At 32.8% G+C, this 19,009-nt stretch overlaps 1 protein-coding gene across 5 annotated transcripts in view; it reads left to right on the top strand.

The window, feature by feature from the left end:
• The window catches only part of HPT1 (homogentisate phytyltransferase 1), a 29,000-nt gene extending 16,711 nt beyond the window's left edge, over positions 1-12,289 (top strand). For 3 of the 5 annotated variants that reach the window (XM_039033507.2, XM_039033510.2, XM_039033509.2), the window contains 7 exons: positions 3,591-3,680; positions 5,853-5,954; positions 9,316-9,411; positions 9,738-9,809; positions 9,908-10,003; positions 10,574-10,678; positions 12,058-12,289. In XM_039033507.2, the coding sequence (XP_038889435.1) occupies positions 3,591-3,680; positions 5,853-5,954; positions 9,316-9,411; positions 9,738-9,809; positions 9,908-10,003; positions 10,574-10,678; positions 12,058-12,099 (603 nt within the window). In that variant the 3' untranslated portion in view covers positions 12,100-12,289. Of the gene's footprint in view, positions 1-3,590; positions 3,681-5,852; positions 5,955-9,315; positions 9,412-9,737; positions 9,810-9,885; positions 10,004-10,573; positions 10,679-12,057 lie in introns of all 5 variants that reach the window. The other 2 variants (XR_005482217.2, XR_016530151.1) reach the window with 1 other exon arrangement.
• The last annotated feature ends 6,720 nt before the right edge of the window (positions 12,290-19,009 follow it).

Here is a 19,009-nt window from a genome sequence, read left to right as displayed (position 1 = left end):
TAATGTCATATATACAAGAGTCTCCAACCTCAGATATAAATAGAATGAGGGAAACCCTAATTTTAGTAGGCATAAAGGAAAAGACAAATATGCTCTTAGGGCTAATGCATCATATTTCAACAGTTAACAAAGAGTGCTGTTTTTTCCGGAGTTCTTTAAGCAAGAGAGGGATGAATATGGTACCACTAGCATACATAAGCGATGTTCTTTTTTTCCAATTGGATAATTGAGTGTATTGTATGACCAATCATTAGGTGGAGAAAGGTAATTTGTGTGCCTGTTGGTTGCTTTAAGCAGGGTGGTCTACCTTTTGGGATATGTTGAAGGAATTTATCTCCAATTTTAAGAATTTTTAAGTTTTGTGTGAATGCTCCGTCCAAGTCAAGTGATCCTCCAAAGGTGTTGCCTCGTAAAAAGTGCTCCAAGTTCTCATGCGATTCGAAAAGACGAAGAAGTGATTGATTTGGATAGGAATTTTCTCATGGTGATCTCCCAATTGAATTTTGAAACTTAGATTATCACAAAGCACAACAAACTTGAATTTTGTATAGGTTATGGTGGATGGATTCAGATTAAGAACTTCCCTTTGCACTATTAGGATTTTTTTTTTTTTTTTTTTTTTTTTTGAAATAGAAATAGAAATTTTTATTGATAAAATGAAAATAGGTTTATAATGAAACAAAAGTGCAAAAATACATGAACATGAATCTTGGGATCAGTAAATGTACCTAGATATCTCAACTAGGTTGACACGTCCATAGCACCCTCATCACATCTCTATACAAATAAAATCCTCTAGAGTCTTGAGAACATGATTACATGTAGAAAATAAAAGTATTCCAATTAAGATAAATATCTTAAATAGAGTAATTAGCAAAGAACTTTCACTATTAGGAATTGCAGACTTTCAAAGTTGTTGGTTTTTGGGGGTTTGATTATGGTTGCTTCTAAAACCCCAAATATGTTGGATTGGATTTGTAGTTCTCCTTTATTGACGTAAGGAGGAATTCTTGTAGTTTTATTCCTACTTCCATTGAAATTCAAGACAAGTTTTTAGGTAGCACTTATCTTAATTTGGAGATATAATTTCTATTGAGCCTTCTTCCTTTGTACAATCTTTTGGATGAATCTTGGACTCAAGTGATTTTTTGAACCCTTGAGATTTGATTTGTATTAATATGGTAATTGAAGACAAAAAGTCACTTTGGCATACTGAAGTAGTTACTTTTTTCTGTGGATGGTTTTGTTCCATTTACTGATATGCTTACAGTTGATGGTGTGGTAGAAATCGTTGAGTCGGGAGATGGGGCATTGATTGATCCTAGTTTGATTGCTTCAGAAGGTTTTGGAATTCGGTGAATCAAGTACCCATCAGACTCTTTTGGCGGTTTCTTCATTGTCAACTAGTGAAGTGAAGTAGGGTTGTATTGAAGCTTTTCCTAAGTTCTATTCTCGGAAAAAGCCAGCTAATGAAGATTATGATGTTCTTAAAGATAGGATTACAGGTACTGTGGTTTCCTTCGGTAAACAATCATCTCCTCCTCAGGTTTCCAGTCCCATTTTTTGCAGCCAACAAGTCACCTTTATGGATTTGTCTAATCCTTTATTCACTAAAGGTGTCATTCATTTAACAAAAGATTCAACTGTTATTAATCCTTCTCTTGGTTTTGATGCTTCAAATGCCTAATTCAGAGGTCATTGTGAGGAATGTAGAGTCCGTATTGCTCGCCATTAATAACATTTCGAATGATATTTCAAAAGATTGCTTTTCAGAAGCTCTAGTTTCTCTATTTCAAGGTTGTACTTACTAGTTTTCTCTTCGTCTGTCCTTCCAAGCAAATTTGATCTCTTATTGCAGCTTGTGGCTTTTTTACCTTTCCTTTTCTCTTCGCTAGCTGCTTGTGGCCTTGAGTTGTGTGAAATTCCCATCTTTGCTTATGGCATCCCTGGACAGGCTTAATAATATATTTTTGCAGTTTCCTATCAATGATTTTACGTGAAGTTGTTTCTTTCTCCAGGCTTTTGGATCAGTGTTTTGTGCCTGGTGAAATGTTTTATTTGGTTGTCTTGTAACTTCAGCTCTTTGTTTGCCTTGTGGCTGTTTCAATTTTGGAGTTTGGGTTCCTACTATTCTTGGTCTTTGGTTCCTTGTTGTTGCCTCAAAATTCGATTGTTGTCGCTTTTTAATTTTGGTTTTTACTGCGATTTTATTTGGTTGTTTCTAGGGCTGTTTTGGTTTTCTTTAGTTTCTTTTGGGACCTTTGGTTTGTTTTGTTTTACTCATTAGATTTATTTGTGTTGAAGTATTGTTATAAAAATTTATCATAATCTATCAGCTCAAACTTTTGAGTTGATTGGTGATTTAAGTATTAGAGTAGGAAGTCATGCAAGTCTTTCTTCAGGATTAAGATTCTCTTGTAATCCGCCAGAGGGGTTCTCTTGCAAGTCTTTCTTCAAGATTTTAGTTGATCTTTCTCCCATTGTCGGGTCGGTCTTTGATGTGTTATGGAGGATTAAGATTCCAAAGAAACTCAGGTTTTTTTTCCTAACAAGTTTTGCTTGGCCGTGTGCATAAGATGGATAAGGTTTTTACCTTCATTAATGGGTCCTTTTTGTTGCATTCTTTGTTGGAAGGTGGAGAAAATCATGGATCACCTTCTTTGGGAGTGTCATCATGTGAGATCTATTTGGAACTATTTCTTGCAGGAGTTTGATTTTTCACTTGCTTGCCAGAGGGACATTCAGTTGATGATTAGGGAGTTCCTCCATCTGCCTTTTAAAGAGAAAGGGTGCTTTCTTTGGTTTGCAGGGGTGTGTTCTATTGTGGGATTTGTGGGGAGAGAGAAACAAGAGAGTGTTTAGAGGCATGGAGAGGGCCCCTAGTGAGATTCGGTTTCTAATGATGGTTTACGTTTCTCTTTGGGTTTCGATTTCGAAGGTTTTTTGTAATTACACTCTACGCAATATCTTTCCTAGTTGGAAATCCTTTCTTTAATGGGGTTGCTGTGGGCTTTTTTTTTTGTATATCCTTGTATTCTTTCATTCTTTCTCAAGGAAAGCAATTGTTTCTATATATATATTAAAAAAAAAAGTAGGAGGTCATGTGTTCGTCATGTCATTTTCTCTCCCATTTAATATTGGTTTCACTTGTTGGACATTCTATAAATTTCCAAGCCTACAAGTGAGTGGAAGTGTTGAAGTATTGATATATTAACCCACCCGCTCAACATTTTGGGTTTGGTAATTAATACTTTGCTTTCTTTCTTTCTCCCCCTTGTGGAGATTGTTGCCTTGAGCATTAGACCCCTTTCATTTTCAATGAAAAGTTTAATTTTTTATTAAAAAGAATAAAAACTAAACTCAAATTTTAGTGATAGAAGTGTAACATTTTGAAATATGAGGACCAAAAGGATTTTTTAATTATTATTATTTAATAATTTAATTATCATTATCATTATTTATTTATTTATTCTTTTTACTACTTGTTCAACATGGGATACTTATGGTTATTTTCATTTGTGTATCTGAACAACAAATAACTGGCGCCAAGATTCCATTCTGAAACTACTTTACTCTCCCAATGCGTACAGAGTTTTTGGCTAGGATGGGTTGTTCGTTCATGGCCATTGTTTTGGGCTCTTTTCGTCAGCTTTTTTCTTGGGACTGCTTATTCCATCGATGTGAGTGGGTTCCTTTATCTTATCATTTATTTCCAGCTTCTTAATCTGTCAAAAAGCCAAATCCAGCATGTTTATCTGACTGGCTACAATATCTACATGCTGAAATCTTGATTTGATATATCATCTTATGACTCCGAAGAGAAAAGTTTAACCTGGAAAAGAGGTGAAACAACCTTAACAAATTTATCATCACGTCAACTCAAATATCTATGTTACATTTGGTTGAAGTTGTATGCTTGCATATATTCTTTGTTAGCACATTATCTTTGTAAACTAATCATCACATGAAGCTATTGGTCTGGTTGCATTATGTAAAGCTGATTATGAATCTTTAATTGGAGTGTTGAAACTAATCTTTCCATAATTAAAACTTGAGGTAACGATAATGATTTTTGCACGAGATCCAAATAGGTAATCAATTTTCACTTTCTTTTCCTTTTCATGACCTTCCTTTGTCCCCCCTTAACCCAATAGAGTTGTTAGATAGGAGTTGGATATGCAAAACTAAAGAAACGAGAGTAAGCTCTTATCTTCCTCTCCTTGTCAGTGCTACTGCCCCTTGTAGTTGGGAGTGTTCAAAAAGTAGGTTGATAAATTCTAGGCTAGATAAGACATCTTGACTATGGCCTAACATGCCTATCTCTAGGAAGGCAAAGACTTCTCAAGGTCCCATCTTCCAAACTTTCATCTTGTCTTCTGTAATTCTTCACCATTCATTGGCTATCAAAATTGGACCAACAATTTGTCTATCACCTACAAATCCATTTTAGAAGGTGATTGTAGAAGGCAATACTTTTTCCAATCTCTCTTCCAAGACTTGGGAAACCACAAATTTTCCTTTTATAAATTCAAGAGGTCAATTAGATTTTTTAGTTATCTCATACATTGGTTCATATTCTTTCTATTTACTCCATGTTCTCAAAAAGTTTTAATAGGTAACTATTATGGTTGTATCTACTTAGTCCTTAAACTTTAAAAATTTCTAATAAGTTCTAAAACTTTAAAATTTGTATATTATAAGCATACGTGTTAGTTTAATGCTTATGTGGCACGTTGAATGTATTATTGAAGGATTAATCCAAAATCTATCTGCTACGTAATTCTGAAATAATACATCATTAACATGCCACATAAGTATTAAACAGATTGATGAGACGAATATTAATTACAGAATTGAATGTTTGGAGATTCTTCTTTTTTTTTTTTTTTCCCTATAAGGACGAAATAGGTGTAACCCTAAAGGTTCATACATAATAGAAACTTTTTAAAGTATAAGGACTCAATGCCAAAGTGAGCTTAGCTAAATGATAATTGGCATGATTTTTCCTAGAGGAGATTGGAGGTACGATCCCCCATTCCTACACTTGTATTAAAAGATATATATATATATATAAGAACCGAATAAAAACGGGATATATTTGTCATTAACCATTTACTTTTAAAAAGTGCATTATATGTCTGCATCAAATGACAACATAATGATTCCGTAGCTTGATTCTGAACCAGAAGAACCTTCAAATTCTGGACGAAAAGGATCTATAAGAGCCCTTCCAATTTAAACAATAATTTATCTTTTAAGAAAAACTCAATTTATTTCGCAAAACTTGGTAGGTTGAATCAATTAAAACTCTTAAGTAATAATTGTATCAATTTAAAAACTCTAACTTTCATAAGTGAATCGATTTTGACCATTTGAAAGATTTCATTTTGAAATTGTTAATGCATAATTCTCATGTGTGTAAGATTTCTTTAATGCAACTATTAACATAATATTAGAGGAAAATGTTAGAATCAAGTGGATAATAGGGGCTTTCATTTATTTTCTTCATGTAATTTTTCTTGGTACTTAGTAGAATTTTGGGAGAAAAATAATTTTATGAACTTTTTAGTTGATCTTATATAGGATTAAGTGAAAGCAGTCGTGCATCAATAATAGACGGTTTAAATTGATTCACTTACAAAATTTTAGGGTTTAATTGATTCACCCAACAAAATTTAGAAGATAAATTGACCTTTTCACTTCACTGAAATTTCTTCCTCCTTAATTTTAATGTTCTATATTGTGATTCAAGATGATGGAAATAAATATCATTGCGAGCATAGTTATATGTTTGAAAGAAAAATTGATTTTGATTAAGAGCTTGACGGTCTTTAACTTTTCTGTTTCTTCAGCTGCCACTATTGAGGTGGAAGAGATTTGCTGTGGTTGCTGCTATGTGCATTCTAGCTGTTCGAGCCGTGATTGTTCAACTTGCTTTTTTCCTACACATGCAGGTTTAAAGATACCTCTTATTTTGAATAAATAATGATTGCTATCAATGCCTTAGTCATTTTGTGGCTTGTTAATTTTTTTCTTAAATGTTTATTACTATGCTAAGACGGACATAAAAATTATGTTCAACAGAAGTTGGGGGAACCAAAGATTAGATAATATTTGAACGGGTAGATACATTGATGGCAGATTACGCATACGAAAGTGAGCTCAGTGGAAAAAGCCTGCATTAGAAAGGTTTAGATAAATTGACCAGTAAGTTTAGAAAACATGAGCTGTATTAGAAAGATGTTAAAAGACCATGTGATCTAGACTAGACTGAAATGGACGTGTCCCTTGAAGACTGATCACTGATGTTAAATTTGGATTAGATCAGATTTAACTTAAATTTTTCGAGCCATTGTTTTTCTTCTAGGTAAGAGTCAAAAGAATATATGAATACATGGATGTGGAAAGATCGTATACTCATGTATTCTTTGGCGTCTTGGTCAATCACCTTCCATCGTTTACTCAAGGAGGAGGAAATAATAGAGTTTCAGGGATTGCTTGGTCAGCTTTCAAATAGGAAAATGATAAATGATTTTGACAGAAGATCATGGTCATTGGAGGGTAATGGGATTTTTTCAGTAAAATCTCTATCAAAACATTTATCTCCCTCCTCCCCGATGGATAAATAGATCTATAATGCCTTATGGAAGTCTAACAGCCCTAGACTAGTTAACATTCTTGTGTGGATAATGATATGTGGCCACCCAAATATTTCCTCAATAATGCAACAAAAGCGGCCTGCTAGTTGTCTTTCTCCATCCATTTGTCTGTTATGTAAACAGCATGACAAAGACCCACAACATCTTTTCTTCACTTGCCCTTACTCAGAATGTTGTTGGTGGAAACTGTTCACAATCTTCAACTTATCATGGGCTTTTAGCAACAGACTTTAGAGGAAATTTACAGCAGCTCCCTTTGGGTCCACAACTAAATAGAAATTCTAGATTGATTTGGATCAACGCTTGTTGGTTGGATCGACCCCTTAGACATGGGCTTTTAGCAACATACAGTGAGGAAATTTACAGCAACTCCCTGCTAATGAGATATAGTTTAAAAGAAATCAAAGAGTGTTTCATGATTGACCCCTTTGTTGGTTGGATCGGTTTGAGCTTGCCTGTAGGAATGCCTCTTTGTGGTGCATACTGTCAAAGCAATTTGAAGACTATTCTATTAAGGATTTTTGCTTAAATTGGAGATCATTGATCTTTCTTTCCAGCCCAATAATGAAGTCACGGACTAATTTATTTTGTATTCTGGTTGCTGTATTTCTGGTTTTTATGGTTATGTTTCTGGTTTTAGTTTTTATCTTCACATGAAAGATGTCTATCTTGTTTCTATAATTCCTCACTGTATGGGCTATGTTTTAGCCTGGGATTTCCCTTAATTTTCGGCGGTAAGAAATGATGAGGGTGCTAAGGGGGTGTCAATCTAGTTGAGATGTCCGGACGCACCTCCTGATCCATAAGTCTCATATTTCTTGCTCTAGGTATATCTCTCTTGTACTTCGAGCATTTGTCTCACATTATTATATTAATAAAGAGACTTATTTCCATTATAAAAAAAAAAGATTGTATAAAAGGGGAGTTGAGGTATCCATGTAAGGCCAAAAGGTTACAAAAAAAAGGCTTCAAATTAGTTGAATATGAACTCGATCATAATTACCAAAAGACTTGGAAAGAGAATGCCAAATAGGTGCAAATAGATTAATAGAGTTCCATATCTCATCTAAGCTAATCATCTTCTCTTTGAAGACCCTCCAGTGCCTTTCCAATCAAGGCTTGCACAAAGTTTCCATCGTAGCGTTATTTTTTTTAGTAAAAGAAACAATTCATTTATATGTATAAGAGGAGAAACCTGAGCAAAGAAATTACAATAAAAATGGCCAATTACTAACTAAAAAAGATAAACTGAAGTGAGTGAAAGGGCGCTTTAATTTACACCAAGAAAAAGCAGTAAACAAAACAAGTTCTAAAAACCGAGCACTAAGAGAACATGTATCATTAAAAAGTCTTCCGTTCCTTTCACCCCATAAGCACCAGAGGAACACACGAATGAAGGTCAACCAATCACCTGCATAGTACCACCAAAAGGATTCAAGTTTTATTCTCTAAGGGAGTTCCAAAAAATAAGTGGCTCAATAATCTCGCCCAAATAGAAGTTGAAGAAAAGATGTTGCTGATTTCCTCCATCCATTCTACAACACATCCTGCACCATCTTGGGGCAAGTGAAGGATTTGAAGTATTTCTTCCGTGTTTAGGTTCCTGTGTATGAGCACCCATGAGAAGACTTTCACTTTCTTAGGAACATTAGCCCTCCAGATCGCCAGTGTCATTTTTAATATCAACTAGCAATCCACTCGAGAGTTTCATTATCTTTCAAATTTCTACTTAAAGGAACAATCCAACCACCTGAGGAGTCAGACGAATACTGATTGATTCGGCTATCATTTGTAGAGGTTATGTGCATATTCTTGGGAAAGAAATTGATAGGATTTTGAAATATAGAATCTAGATCTATATTAGGTTTACGACCTTTTTTTCTAGAAAAAAAACAACAAAAAAGATAATAACCAATTCATTCAAAACTAGCAAACCACAATTACAACCTAGTGGGCAATGGGATAAGGTGTCCCCTTCCCAACATCTGGTCCGACCAATCTAAGTAATGAAGAAGATGGAGCAATTACAAAAGAACTTGTGTTGGCTACTCCAAGTAGAGGTCGTGAATGTGGTACAAGGTCACCAAAATAAGCAAACGGATTGAACTTATTTTAGAAGACACTAGTATTTATTTCCTTCCATACTGATCACAAAATAGCCTTCAAAGCATTGATCCATAGGAGTAGCACCCTTGCTTTGTCTTTTAAACCCTAATCATTCATGGATTCCACCATCCAAATATCTATAGACATAGGGCTACACCAATTCAAACTGAACAGGTTGCCAAAATAATCCCACACTCTATTGCTAAAACTGTTATGGAGAAGGAGGTGGAAAGCAATGTGTTCACTCCTTTTGCATAGGCATAGCTTCTTTGAACCTTATCAAAAGTGTTACTGATCCATCTCAAATTGCCAAGCACGACTTATTTCCCTAGAGCCTTCTATTCTCTTGCAAAGCCAAATAGTTGTTGAGTGATATTTTGACGTAGGGTAATAATCATTGTAAAATGGGAAATGAGAATGGAGATGTATGTGTTAAAAATATTAATATTTAAGTTTTACACATTAGCATTTATGTTAAAAGTTGTTTCGTATCTTCTTTGTTTTGTGCACTTATATGTTTGGGAATGACTAATATGGTCAAAGTTTACAGACTCACGTGTTCCAGAGACCTCCGGTTTTTTCACGTTCTCTGATCTTTGCAACTGCATTTATGAGTTTCTTCTCGGTCGTTATAGCATTATTTAAGGTAAACATTGATTTAAATGGCAAGTGAATTTTAATAGTTCATTTGTTATCTTTTCATATTTAGTATAATAATATATTTTTAATATCCATAAGGCCAACCGCATGATCCTACTATATTTGGTTGTCAAGATGACTTGTAAGATATTAAATTCTAGATAGAAGGCTACCACAGCGTGAACTCATTCTCTCTAAGTCTTTTGTTATTTACATGAACCTTATTAACCACGGGGCCAACCCTGGTGGTTCATATTTAGTACAATGATGGTAACATTTACTTAACTCTTGCTTGATTATTCCTGTAACGTGTTATTCTACTTGAGTTTCTAGGATATACCAGATATTGATGGAGATAAGATATTCGGCATTCGTTCCTTTTCCGTGCGTCTAGGGCAAAAGCGGGTTGGTATTGAGTAATTCAATTTTTATGCAAAGTATCTTCCATGTTGGCACAAACATGTATAATAATATATCCTAGAGTGAGGATTTCACTTCTGCAGGTGTTTTGGAGTTGTATTTCCTTACTTGAAGTAGCATATAGTGCTGCTGTTTTAGTGGGAGTTGCATCTTCCTCCCCGTGGAGTAAATGGCTAACGGTAAATCTCTGGTTCCTTGAAATGGATATGTTGACATCATATTTTCTTTTTAGTTATAGTTCTGTTAAAAGAAAAACGGAGTTTAAATATTAAGGGGAAAAAAAGTTCCTAGACCTAGTCTCCAAGATAAGATGGATTTTGAATAATTAAGGCCCTGTTTGGTAACCATTTTGTTTTTTGTTCTTTTTTTTTTTAAAAATTAAGCCTATAGACACCACTTCCACCTCCAAAATTCTTCCTTTGTTATCTATTTTTTACTAATGGTTTAAAAAAACAAGGCCAAATTTTGAGAACTAGAAAAAGTGGCTTTCAAAAAATTGTTTTTGTTGGAATTTGGTCAAGAATTCAACGATTGTACTTAAGAAGGATACAAATTATTGTAAGAAATGTGGATGAAATAGGTTTAATTTTCAAAACCAAAAACAAAAAGCCAAATTGTTACCAAACGGGCCTACATGTTTGTTTGAGAGCGATTACAAAAGTGATTTTAACCCTTTCAAAATCACTTCTAATATGCCTTTATTATTTCTTTACTTTCTAATTAACTTAATATCTTTGTACACTCTTTAGGTTTTGGGACACGTCACTTTGGCATCAATTCTTTGGATTCGTGCCAAATCAGTTGATCTGAAGAGCAAAGCTGCCATAACATCCTTCTACATGTTTATATGGAAGGTATGCTGTAGGAGCTTATGTTTCTGACTAAACAAGAAACAGTTGATAGTTAAACTTAAATTGCTGCTAATCGCATGATCCTAAGCTGCTTTATGTGGTGGTCTAACATGTAGTCTAGTAACTGTAAATTTAAGATAAAATAAATGTTTATTATAAATTTAAGGTCTCCTAAAAAACATGTTAAATAATCAATCACTCATGTTCATGCTGTTGGATTATAGATTGATTCAATTTTTTAATACCTATAAATTGACTTGTGACACCAAAGAATGCTTCATCGTTTGAAAAATTGAGTTCTCAGATACTAATGTAGTTGTATTCTTTGAAATGCTTTTGGTGATATCTTAATCTAGTTACACAAATTTTTGGTTACTGTCGTCATTATCTTGTCAAGCATGTTCCTATGTCAATAAAATGGTGAGGCTTTTGTTCTGTGAGATTCGTTTAGACTCCTTACAAAAAACTGCGTAACCCAAAACTTTTTATCTCAAGTCATCATCTCTTATTCTGTTTGAGCCCTGCCATTTTCTTCTTTATTTTTATACCCAAAAGTTCCCTGAATTGATCAACGTTCATCTTTATGATTGGAGATATTGGTTGCATACATTGTTTGGAAATAGAATAGATATCAAATAGAATCTAATCATTTGATAATGTGTCGATTATACACAACGTGACTTCAATCAAATATAATCTAATTTACAATTCTTCAAAGCAAACTACTAAAATGTGCTTGCAGAAATTATAGAGCATATGGCATAGTTTATCATTTACTAATTATCAACGTATTACATCAAATCAGTTATAGGTTGACCATTCCTTATGTGAACATTAAATATCAAAGGCAGGCAACAATATTTTAGTAGTTGTCTTTTATATATTTCTCACATGTCTTGTTAAGTACCATTTGAAATGGGAAATTCAAACTTCTACCTTCTTGATCGCAAATATTTGTTTAAACTAGTTGAGTTTTGCTCATATTGATCCTTTGGGTACGTATATATGTTAATTGCTTGATGCTTTTTTGACAATTAACATCTATTTGATTTTTTTTTTTTTTTTTTTTTCCGAAAAGATATTAACACCTATTTGATTTTGATCTACACTTGGAAAATTTGATATAGCCATAGTCCACTCAAGGTCGTAGATGGACTCCTCTTCTAGTATCCGCGTCTATGGAATTTTGAATTTGTTTTTTCAGATAATTGGAGCTCATTTTTTTAGTTTTGTTTGGCTTTTGTTAATAGTTTTGGATCCTTTTGATGTGAACTAGTTTTTTGTGCAACTCATTTGCTCTTGGAAAGTTATTATTATTATTATTTTTTTAAAAAAAACTCCCCCTCTATCTAACTGCTCTATATTAATGTTGTGGTGTGCAGCTCTTTTATGCTGAGTATTTGCTGATACCCTTTGTTAGGTGAGGGGCTGAGCAAGAATGTAATTAGGCAGTGTGTATTGTACAAACTCCTAGATAGAATTATTGTGTTAGTTTGATGGAGAAATATGTTTCTTTCAAATTCCTTTATTTTTGAAATTGTAGCCTTTTGAAACTCCATTCCTTTTGTACTATATAGACCATACAATCATTAATGCAGGTACACAAATTACATATCTAGGTTACAATAATGATAACAAAACAATCAGAATCATTTGAAATCCAAATTTTATTATTTCCCTCACCATCATGGTTGATGTCGTTTCTCGACAATTGTTGTAGTGAAAAAAAAATGTAGTTTCACACACTGAGAATAAGACATGCCAAAAAATAAAATAGATGAATAGAAACATGATGCTTGAGCATATTTTTTGATAATTTAGGAAAAACGTGAGATGTTTGAATCTCTACTACTAGACATTGGTAGGGATGAATCTAAGAAAAATAAAATCCACAAGTTAATCAAATTTTAACTTTTGAGGGATAGAGTGTTAGAGAAACAAGAGATAAGTGTGAAGCTTAGGGAAAAGGTGAGTTATTGACTACAAGTAGTCTATATGGGAGTGACTATTGAAGAGATTTGGTTTGAGATTTTGGAGGCTCTTAGTTGGTCCGTCGTTCTCCCTCAAACTACACAGGGTTGGATGCAATTGTTGTTTTGTCGCCACCCTTTCAAAGTCTCTAAGGGACGTTTATGGTTAAGTATTATCGGTACTATTTTGTGGAAGATTTGGGACGAAAAGAACTCAAGAATCTTCCTAGAAAATTATAGAACAATAAAGAACATTTTCGACAATTGTATATATTCTGCATTTTTTTCCCCTTTATTTATTGATTTACCGGTTATACAGTCTTAATTTTTCCTCTCACTACTCATTGGAAACATTTTTTGTATGCCCTTTGATTTACTGCATTTTTGTACCTTCAATCTTTGGATATTTCATTCAATCAATAAAATCATTTCTTATAAAAAAAAAAAACGAAAAGAAAAAGAAAAAGAAAAGAAAAAAAGAAAAAAAAATATTGAAGATTTTTAACATATGAGTACTTCATTATATATATAATTGTCAATTTTATTAGTGAAGTTTCTTTCAATTAGACACAATACCATAAAACGTAGGTGATATTGCACCAGACTAAGTTATCAATTTTTGTGTCTTTATTTTGTTGTCTTGTTTATGAGCTTACCATGTCATTCCTATTGTTACCCTATTGTGTATGACTTAAGTTGTTATATATTAGAATAACCTATTTTCATATCTAAATTTTGGAATAGACTTGGTAGAATTTGATTTGGGATAAAAATTTGATTATGCCCAAATTCAACTAGATTTCATTTGAACCTAAATTAATTCAAATTGATCTAATTTATCTTTTGTTTTAAATTTGACTAATTTTTTAATTATAATAATTTGAATATAAAATCGTAGATTGAGAGAAAAAAAAGGAAGATGAAGTTAATCAACTTGAAAAGTAAAACACTATTGAAATTGTGGAGTAAAGCTATTTAGTACGATTGTGATGTATAAAAAAAAACTCAAAAAACAATAAATTGGTCATTTTAACAAACTCAAGTAACTCTAAAAAAAGAATATTTAAAAATAACAATAGGGGAATTGTATTATATGGCAAAATCAAGAGTTAAAAGTAATGCAAATATGACCATATGATTTTACCCTTCGGATTATTACGCATCTTCTTTTTACATTCCCATATAGCCCTTTTTTCCTAAATTATTTTGAGAGTTGCGGTAAGACACATGATATACAAAGTGGGTAGAGCTGATTTTAGAGGTGGGTAGTCGTGTATTTGATCAAATTATATTGAGCAATGTCACTAATCTACTTCTTCATTTTTATAAATATCAATTTATACTCTAAATTTTAGATACGTTAAATTAAGAATTATATATGTTATGGATCATTTTCGGACAAAAAAATCTTGAGTTCAAGAAGACATGAGAGATTTAAGAAACGGACCAATGGACAGAGAGAGGAAGGAAAAGAGAGGCATTGAACTCAAAGCCCAAACTTGTCTGCACTACAAAAAATATCATTTACGATAGCATTAAAAAAATGTTATCGTGGATTTTACATAGGGTTTTCAAAACGCGGTCATAGCCCATGTATTGAAAATCTTTAACTTTCTGTAGCATTTTCTCACTGCCATAAAAAGATGCTATAGAAAATCTATTTTCGATAGCGCAATTAATGTTATGAAAACTTTTCATAGCGTGAAACAGAACGCTGTAGAAAGTCTTTTATAGCGTTTTTTTATAGCTGCACAAAAATACTATAAAAAACTTTCTATAGTATTTTTAATAGCATTGTAAAAAAACTATAAAAGAATTTTCATAGTGCCTTAAAGATACTATCATAGTTTTGAAAGTCCTTGATATTCTATAGAATTTTTTAAAAAATATTATACAAGACTTTCTATTGCATAAATTTAATGTTATTATTGTTATTTAATAGCATTTTTCATAACGGTAAACTTGTTACAATGCTTGTTTTGTATATGTTACTATAGCCTTTTAAATGCTATTGTAGGTTTTTATAACAATTCCATATTGTTATTTATTATTAATAATAGTTAGAATCATAAATTTTTATAACTTTAGTGTCACAAATAATATCATTTGCATTCTCCAAAATATCATATAAAACTATTTAATTTCAAGCATACTTACTACTTCCCGTTTGTTTACAACTAAAAGAAATAATAAATATACAACAATAAAAGAAATCAACAAATAATATTCAATAAAAGTGGGTTAAAATATAAAATACAATATACAAAATTTACTAAGTAGAGTAGCATGAGTATAAAATGTAAAAAGTTAAGTCACTTTTTATCCCCACTTGACATATTTAGTCAATTCCAATTTTGGTTTGTCAGCTACTAGATTACGACTTTAATTTGAGATTCTACTTTGGAGACGAAATACCCTCAAACTATATTAGAATTATCATATTACGCTGGAATCCTTGTACACCTACATTTCCATTCATACCTAATTAGTTATGTTTACAAATTTTTGAGAAGGGGACACATTTTGAAAATTCAAATACAATAGCAAAATCTAAGAAAACTAGCTAAATTATAGGTAAATTATAGATAAATATGCAGCTCCATTGCATCTCATCATTTCAATCTCCTAATGAAAAAATAAAAACACAATATCTTTTATAAATCGTCTTAATTTAACTTTAATAATAAATCAGCCAGTGAACTAAATAAATATTTAATTCATCATAAACAAAGAACGAGAATATGTTCTAATTTCTAACCTTTTACCTAAATCTACCCTAAAATCTGCATTAATTGTTTTAACTGAGAATACTAACAAAAGTAAGTGGATTTTTCATATACATCATCTCACCAAATAATAAGATCAAAGGGACCAATATCAATAGGACTCCCAAGATTACCATTTGTGGACCACTTCAATAGCCACTGCTAGTTTTAATTTGTTAAATTTCTTCTTTATAATCTCAATAGTTTTCTATAATGAAGGTATGTGGTTTAAGAAAGAACTGCTCTAAGCCAAATATTGTCCAAATATATTTGGGCTACGGGGTCATATCACAGTACAAGATTCCTTGTCAAGATGAATTAGCCTCTAGCTTTGGAGTCAAATCATCAAACACCTTATTAGCATAAAACAAAAGTTTCAAAGGCTTTAACCTTATACTCTTTGAAAGACTTCAGACTTATGTTCCATTTACTATAAGTAACAATACCTCGAATAATCATCTATGAAAGAAATGAAGTATTCATACCCTTCTCTAGCATTTACATTTATTGGACCACAAAGATCCGAATATATGAACTCTAAGGGCTCTTTGGCTCTATAACCTTTTCCACTAAAAGGTCAAGATAGGATTCACATAGAGGTAATGAATCATCTTCTAACTTGCTTAGAACTTCATTTGTTACCAATCTCCTGATCCTATCGAGATTTATGCGACTTAATCTCAAATGCCAAGGATACGTATCATTGTTACTTGGAGAAATTCTTCGCCTTTTTGTTTGAATATTCGTAGTTTTAAACATCTCATGATTTATGTTAAAAAGTGTTTTTTATTCAATTGGCCTTAATACATATAAGTTGTCTTCTAGTTTAGCTGAACAGATAGTCACACCATTTTTCATAATGAACTCTTCATTAGATGAAAAAGAAATAGAGTACGATTGTTCAATTAAATAGTAAATAGAAACAAGGTTCCTTCTCATTTTAGGAATAATGTATAAGCTTTCTAAAAACAATAATCTATTCCCAAAAAATAACTTAGCATCTCCCATTGCACGAGCTGAAATGACATTTCCTATTCCAACCTTGAGCGTCATTTCACCCTCATCGAGACGTTGGAAGGAACTAATTTCCTGTAAAGAAAAACAAACATGATTAGTGGCTTCCAATTCAAGTATCCAGGCATTATGGTCAATTTTCACTAAATAGGTTTCCAAAACTAGTAAATCATATTTACCTTACTTCTCTTTCTTCTTCTCGATGAGTTACTTAGGGCAATTACAGTTCCAGTGATCATCCACGTTATAGTGGAAGCACTTGTCCTTGTCGGTCACCTTGGCCTTGGTCTTGCCTTTCCCAGCAACAGGAGCCTTCCCCTTCTCTCTTTTCTTTTTTTTTTTTTGGATCTTCTTAGAACTAGAAGATGAGTGAGTAGACTTAGTTCCCGAGGATGAACCTGTTGGGTTTTATGTTCTAAAAACTCGCAGTTTGTAAAATGATAAACATTTTCTATTATCAATATACTTGTTATTGATCTTATAAATTGTATGAAAGTCTAAATCTAATAAACTAAGACCCATGACTATTGTATGAGTACTTGAACTTTATGTGGAGACATAAGAGTGGATCGAATTCGAGTAAATAGTCAAAATGATCTATGGTACAGAATGAGGTTGGGTACCTTATTCTGGTAACACCATTGGATATGGCCTATTCTGTAGATGTTACAAAGAGTTGTAAAGTGCTACATACGATGTGATCCTAATTCGTACATATTATGACATGAGAAGTGGGGGAGTCCTATGCAATGATTTTGCATAAGATCCGGACCAAGAAATAAGTCACTCTTACTTTATAACGTTGTTTACTGTTTAAGACTGACTATTTCACCTAAATGACCTAGGTAACTCGATCTTTATCCTGAGCTAACTATGAACTCCTGTTTATTCGGGATTGCCCTTAGATTTGCATAGCTGAGGGTTGGCTCAACAGCGCTGGCTCAATAAGACTCCCATTTCAGGGGTAAGACCGGATAGATAGCTGGGGATATAGGGTGCAAGACGGAGTTCACACTTACCCGATTTAGGGATAGGAGAAAGGTTGTTCTCTCAAGTACTGAATCTAGGTCTTGAATAAGGGGCCCCACCCTCTTACTGGGTTGAGAGAGTTTGGTTTGGTGATTGGTTCATAAACTAGTTGTTCATTAGAGGATCAGTAGAGACTTGAGGAATAAGACGTAATCTTAGGGGTAAAACAGATATTTGACTCAGCCGTTATTATGAACAACCTGTGAAGGGTCGACTTGTTGATTATGGATAAATCATATGGACATAATATATCTACAATGAGGGGAGTGCAACTATGGGCTTTAGTGGAACGACCCATTAGTTAACGAATGGAGATTAATCCAGTCTAATGAGTTTAGTCAATTAATCTCAGATCGTTGGAGCCCATGATCTGTAGGTCCGCGAGGTCCCCCTACTAGCTCGTAACGGACCAGCTCTAGAATAGCGTGATAAGTTAATTTGAAATGTTCAAATTAGAATTAAGGGAATTTGTAATTATATGAGATATAATTATGATTAGTTTTATAATTAAACGAAATAGGAGAATTTGTATATATTTAAATATGATTTAAAGATATAAAGATGGATATGTGTTAAAATTAATTTAATATTTGATATTAAATTAATTAAGTTTTATTTAATAATTAATTTATGAAATTAATTATTTTTTTCATTTTTAAAATCAAATAGATTTTTTAAATCAAAATTTGATTTTTAGATAAAATTGAAAAAGGAAAATTGGAAAACTAAAACACTTTAATGGAAAAATGGTTTTTTCCCATTATCCATCTTTGAACTAGCTCACTCATGAAGCAATATATTTGCCTTGTCTTCTCCAAACATGAGCTGCAACTCATGCAACTCTTCTCTTTGCATGTTGATCTACAATATAATGAGAAGATTGGAGTGAAAATCGGGCATGCAATCTACAGAATTTTGAGAGAAAATTCGGTTTGAAGAATAGTTCTTCAACAATGGTTGCTGCAGTGAGCTTTTCTTCTTCATCCCTTGATTCAAGCTTGTTTTGAGTCCCACAACTCAATCTAGAGCATCAAGAGAATAGTGGGGAAGATCTTGAGGTGGTCTACAACAAGATATGGAAAAGATTGCAGTTGGAGAAGAAGCTTTGAAGAAGTTCTACAAGAGGTATGTCTTGAAACCCATTTTTCTGCAGAATCGTGCTTTACATTATGCCAAAGTTAGTGATTTGAATACTTAGATGATCCGTGTGCTTTCGCTACAATTGATACAATTGCCACTCCTCGTGAAAGTTTTTGGAATTGGCAACATTTGCCACTCCTTCTACTGGTCTCTTACTTTTCATAAGGGATTGAAACGTCTATAACTCATTCAGGAGGATAGTTTGTTGGGGTCGATATCCTAAATCTCGTAGGGTTCTGTAGTTTGTAATTGTAATGTACAAATAATTTATTTATTTAATAAAATATGAGATGTTTTATTTGATATTTAGTAGTATTAAACTCACAAACCAATAAACTAACATCCGAGATTATCATTTGTAGCCTAAACATATATGTAGAGACATAAAGGTGGATCATGTTTAAGTGATAACCCAA

This window comes from Benincasa hispida, chromosome 6, assembly GCF_027475165.1.
Source record: "Benincasa hispida cultivar pf3 chromosome 6, pf3_genome.v1.1, whole genome shotgun sequence".
Taxonomy (NCBI): Eukaryota; Viridiplantae; Streptophyta; class Magnoliopsida; order Cucurbitales; family Cucurbitaceae; genus Benincasa; species Benincasa hispida.
Note: the sequence above shows the minus strand (reverse complement) of the source record. Positions and strands in the feature narration are given on the sequence as shown.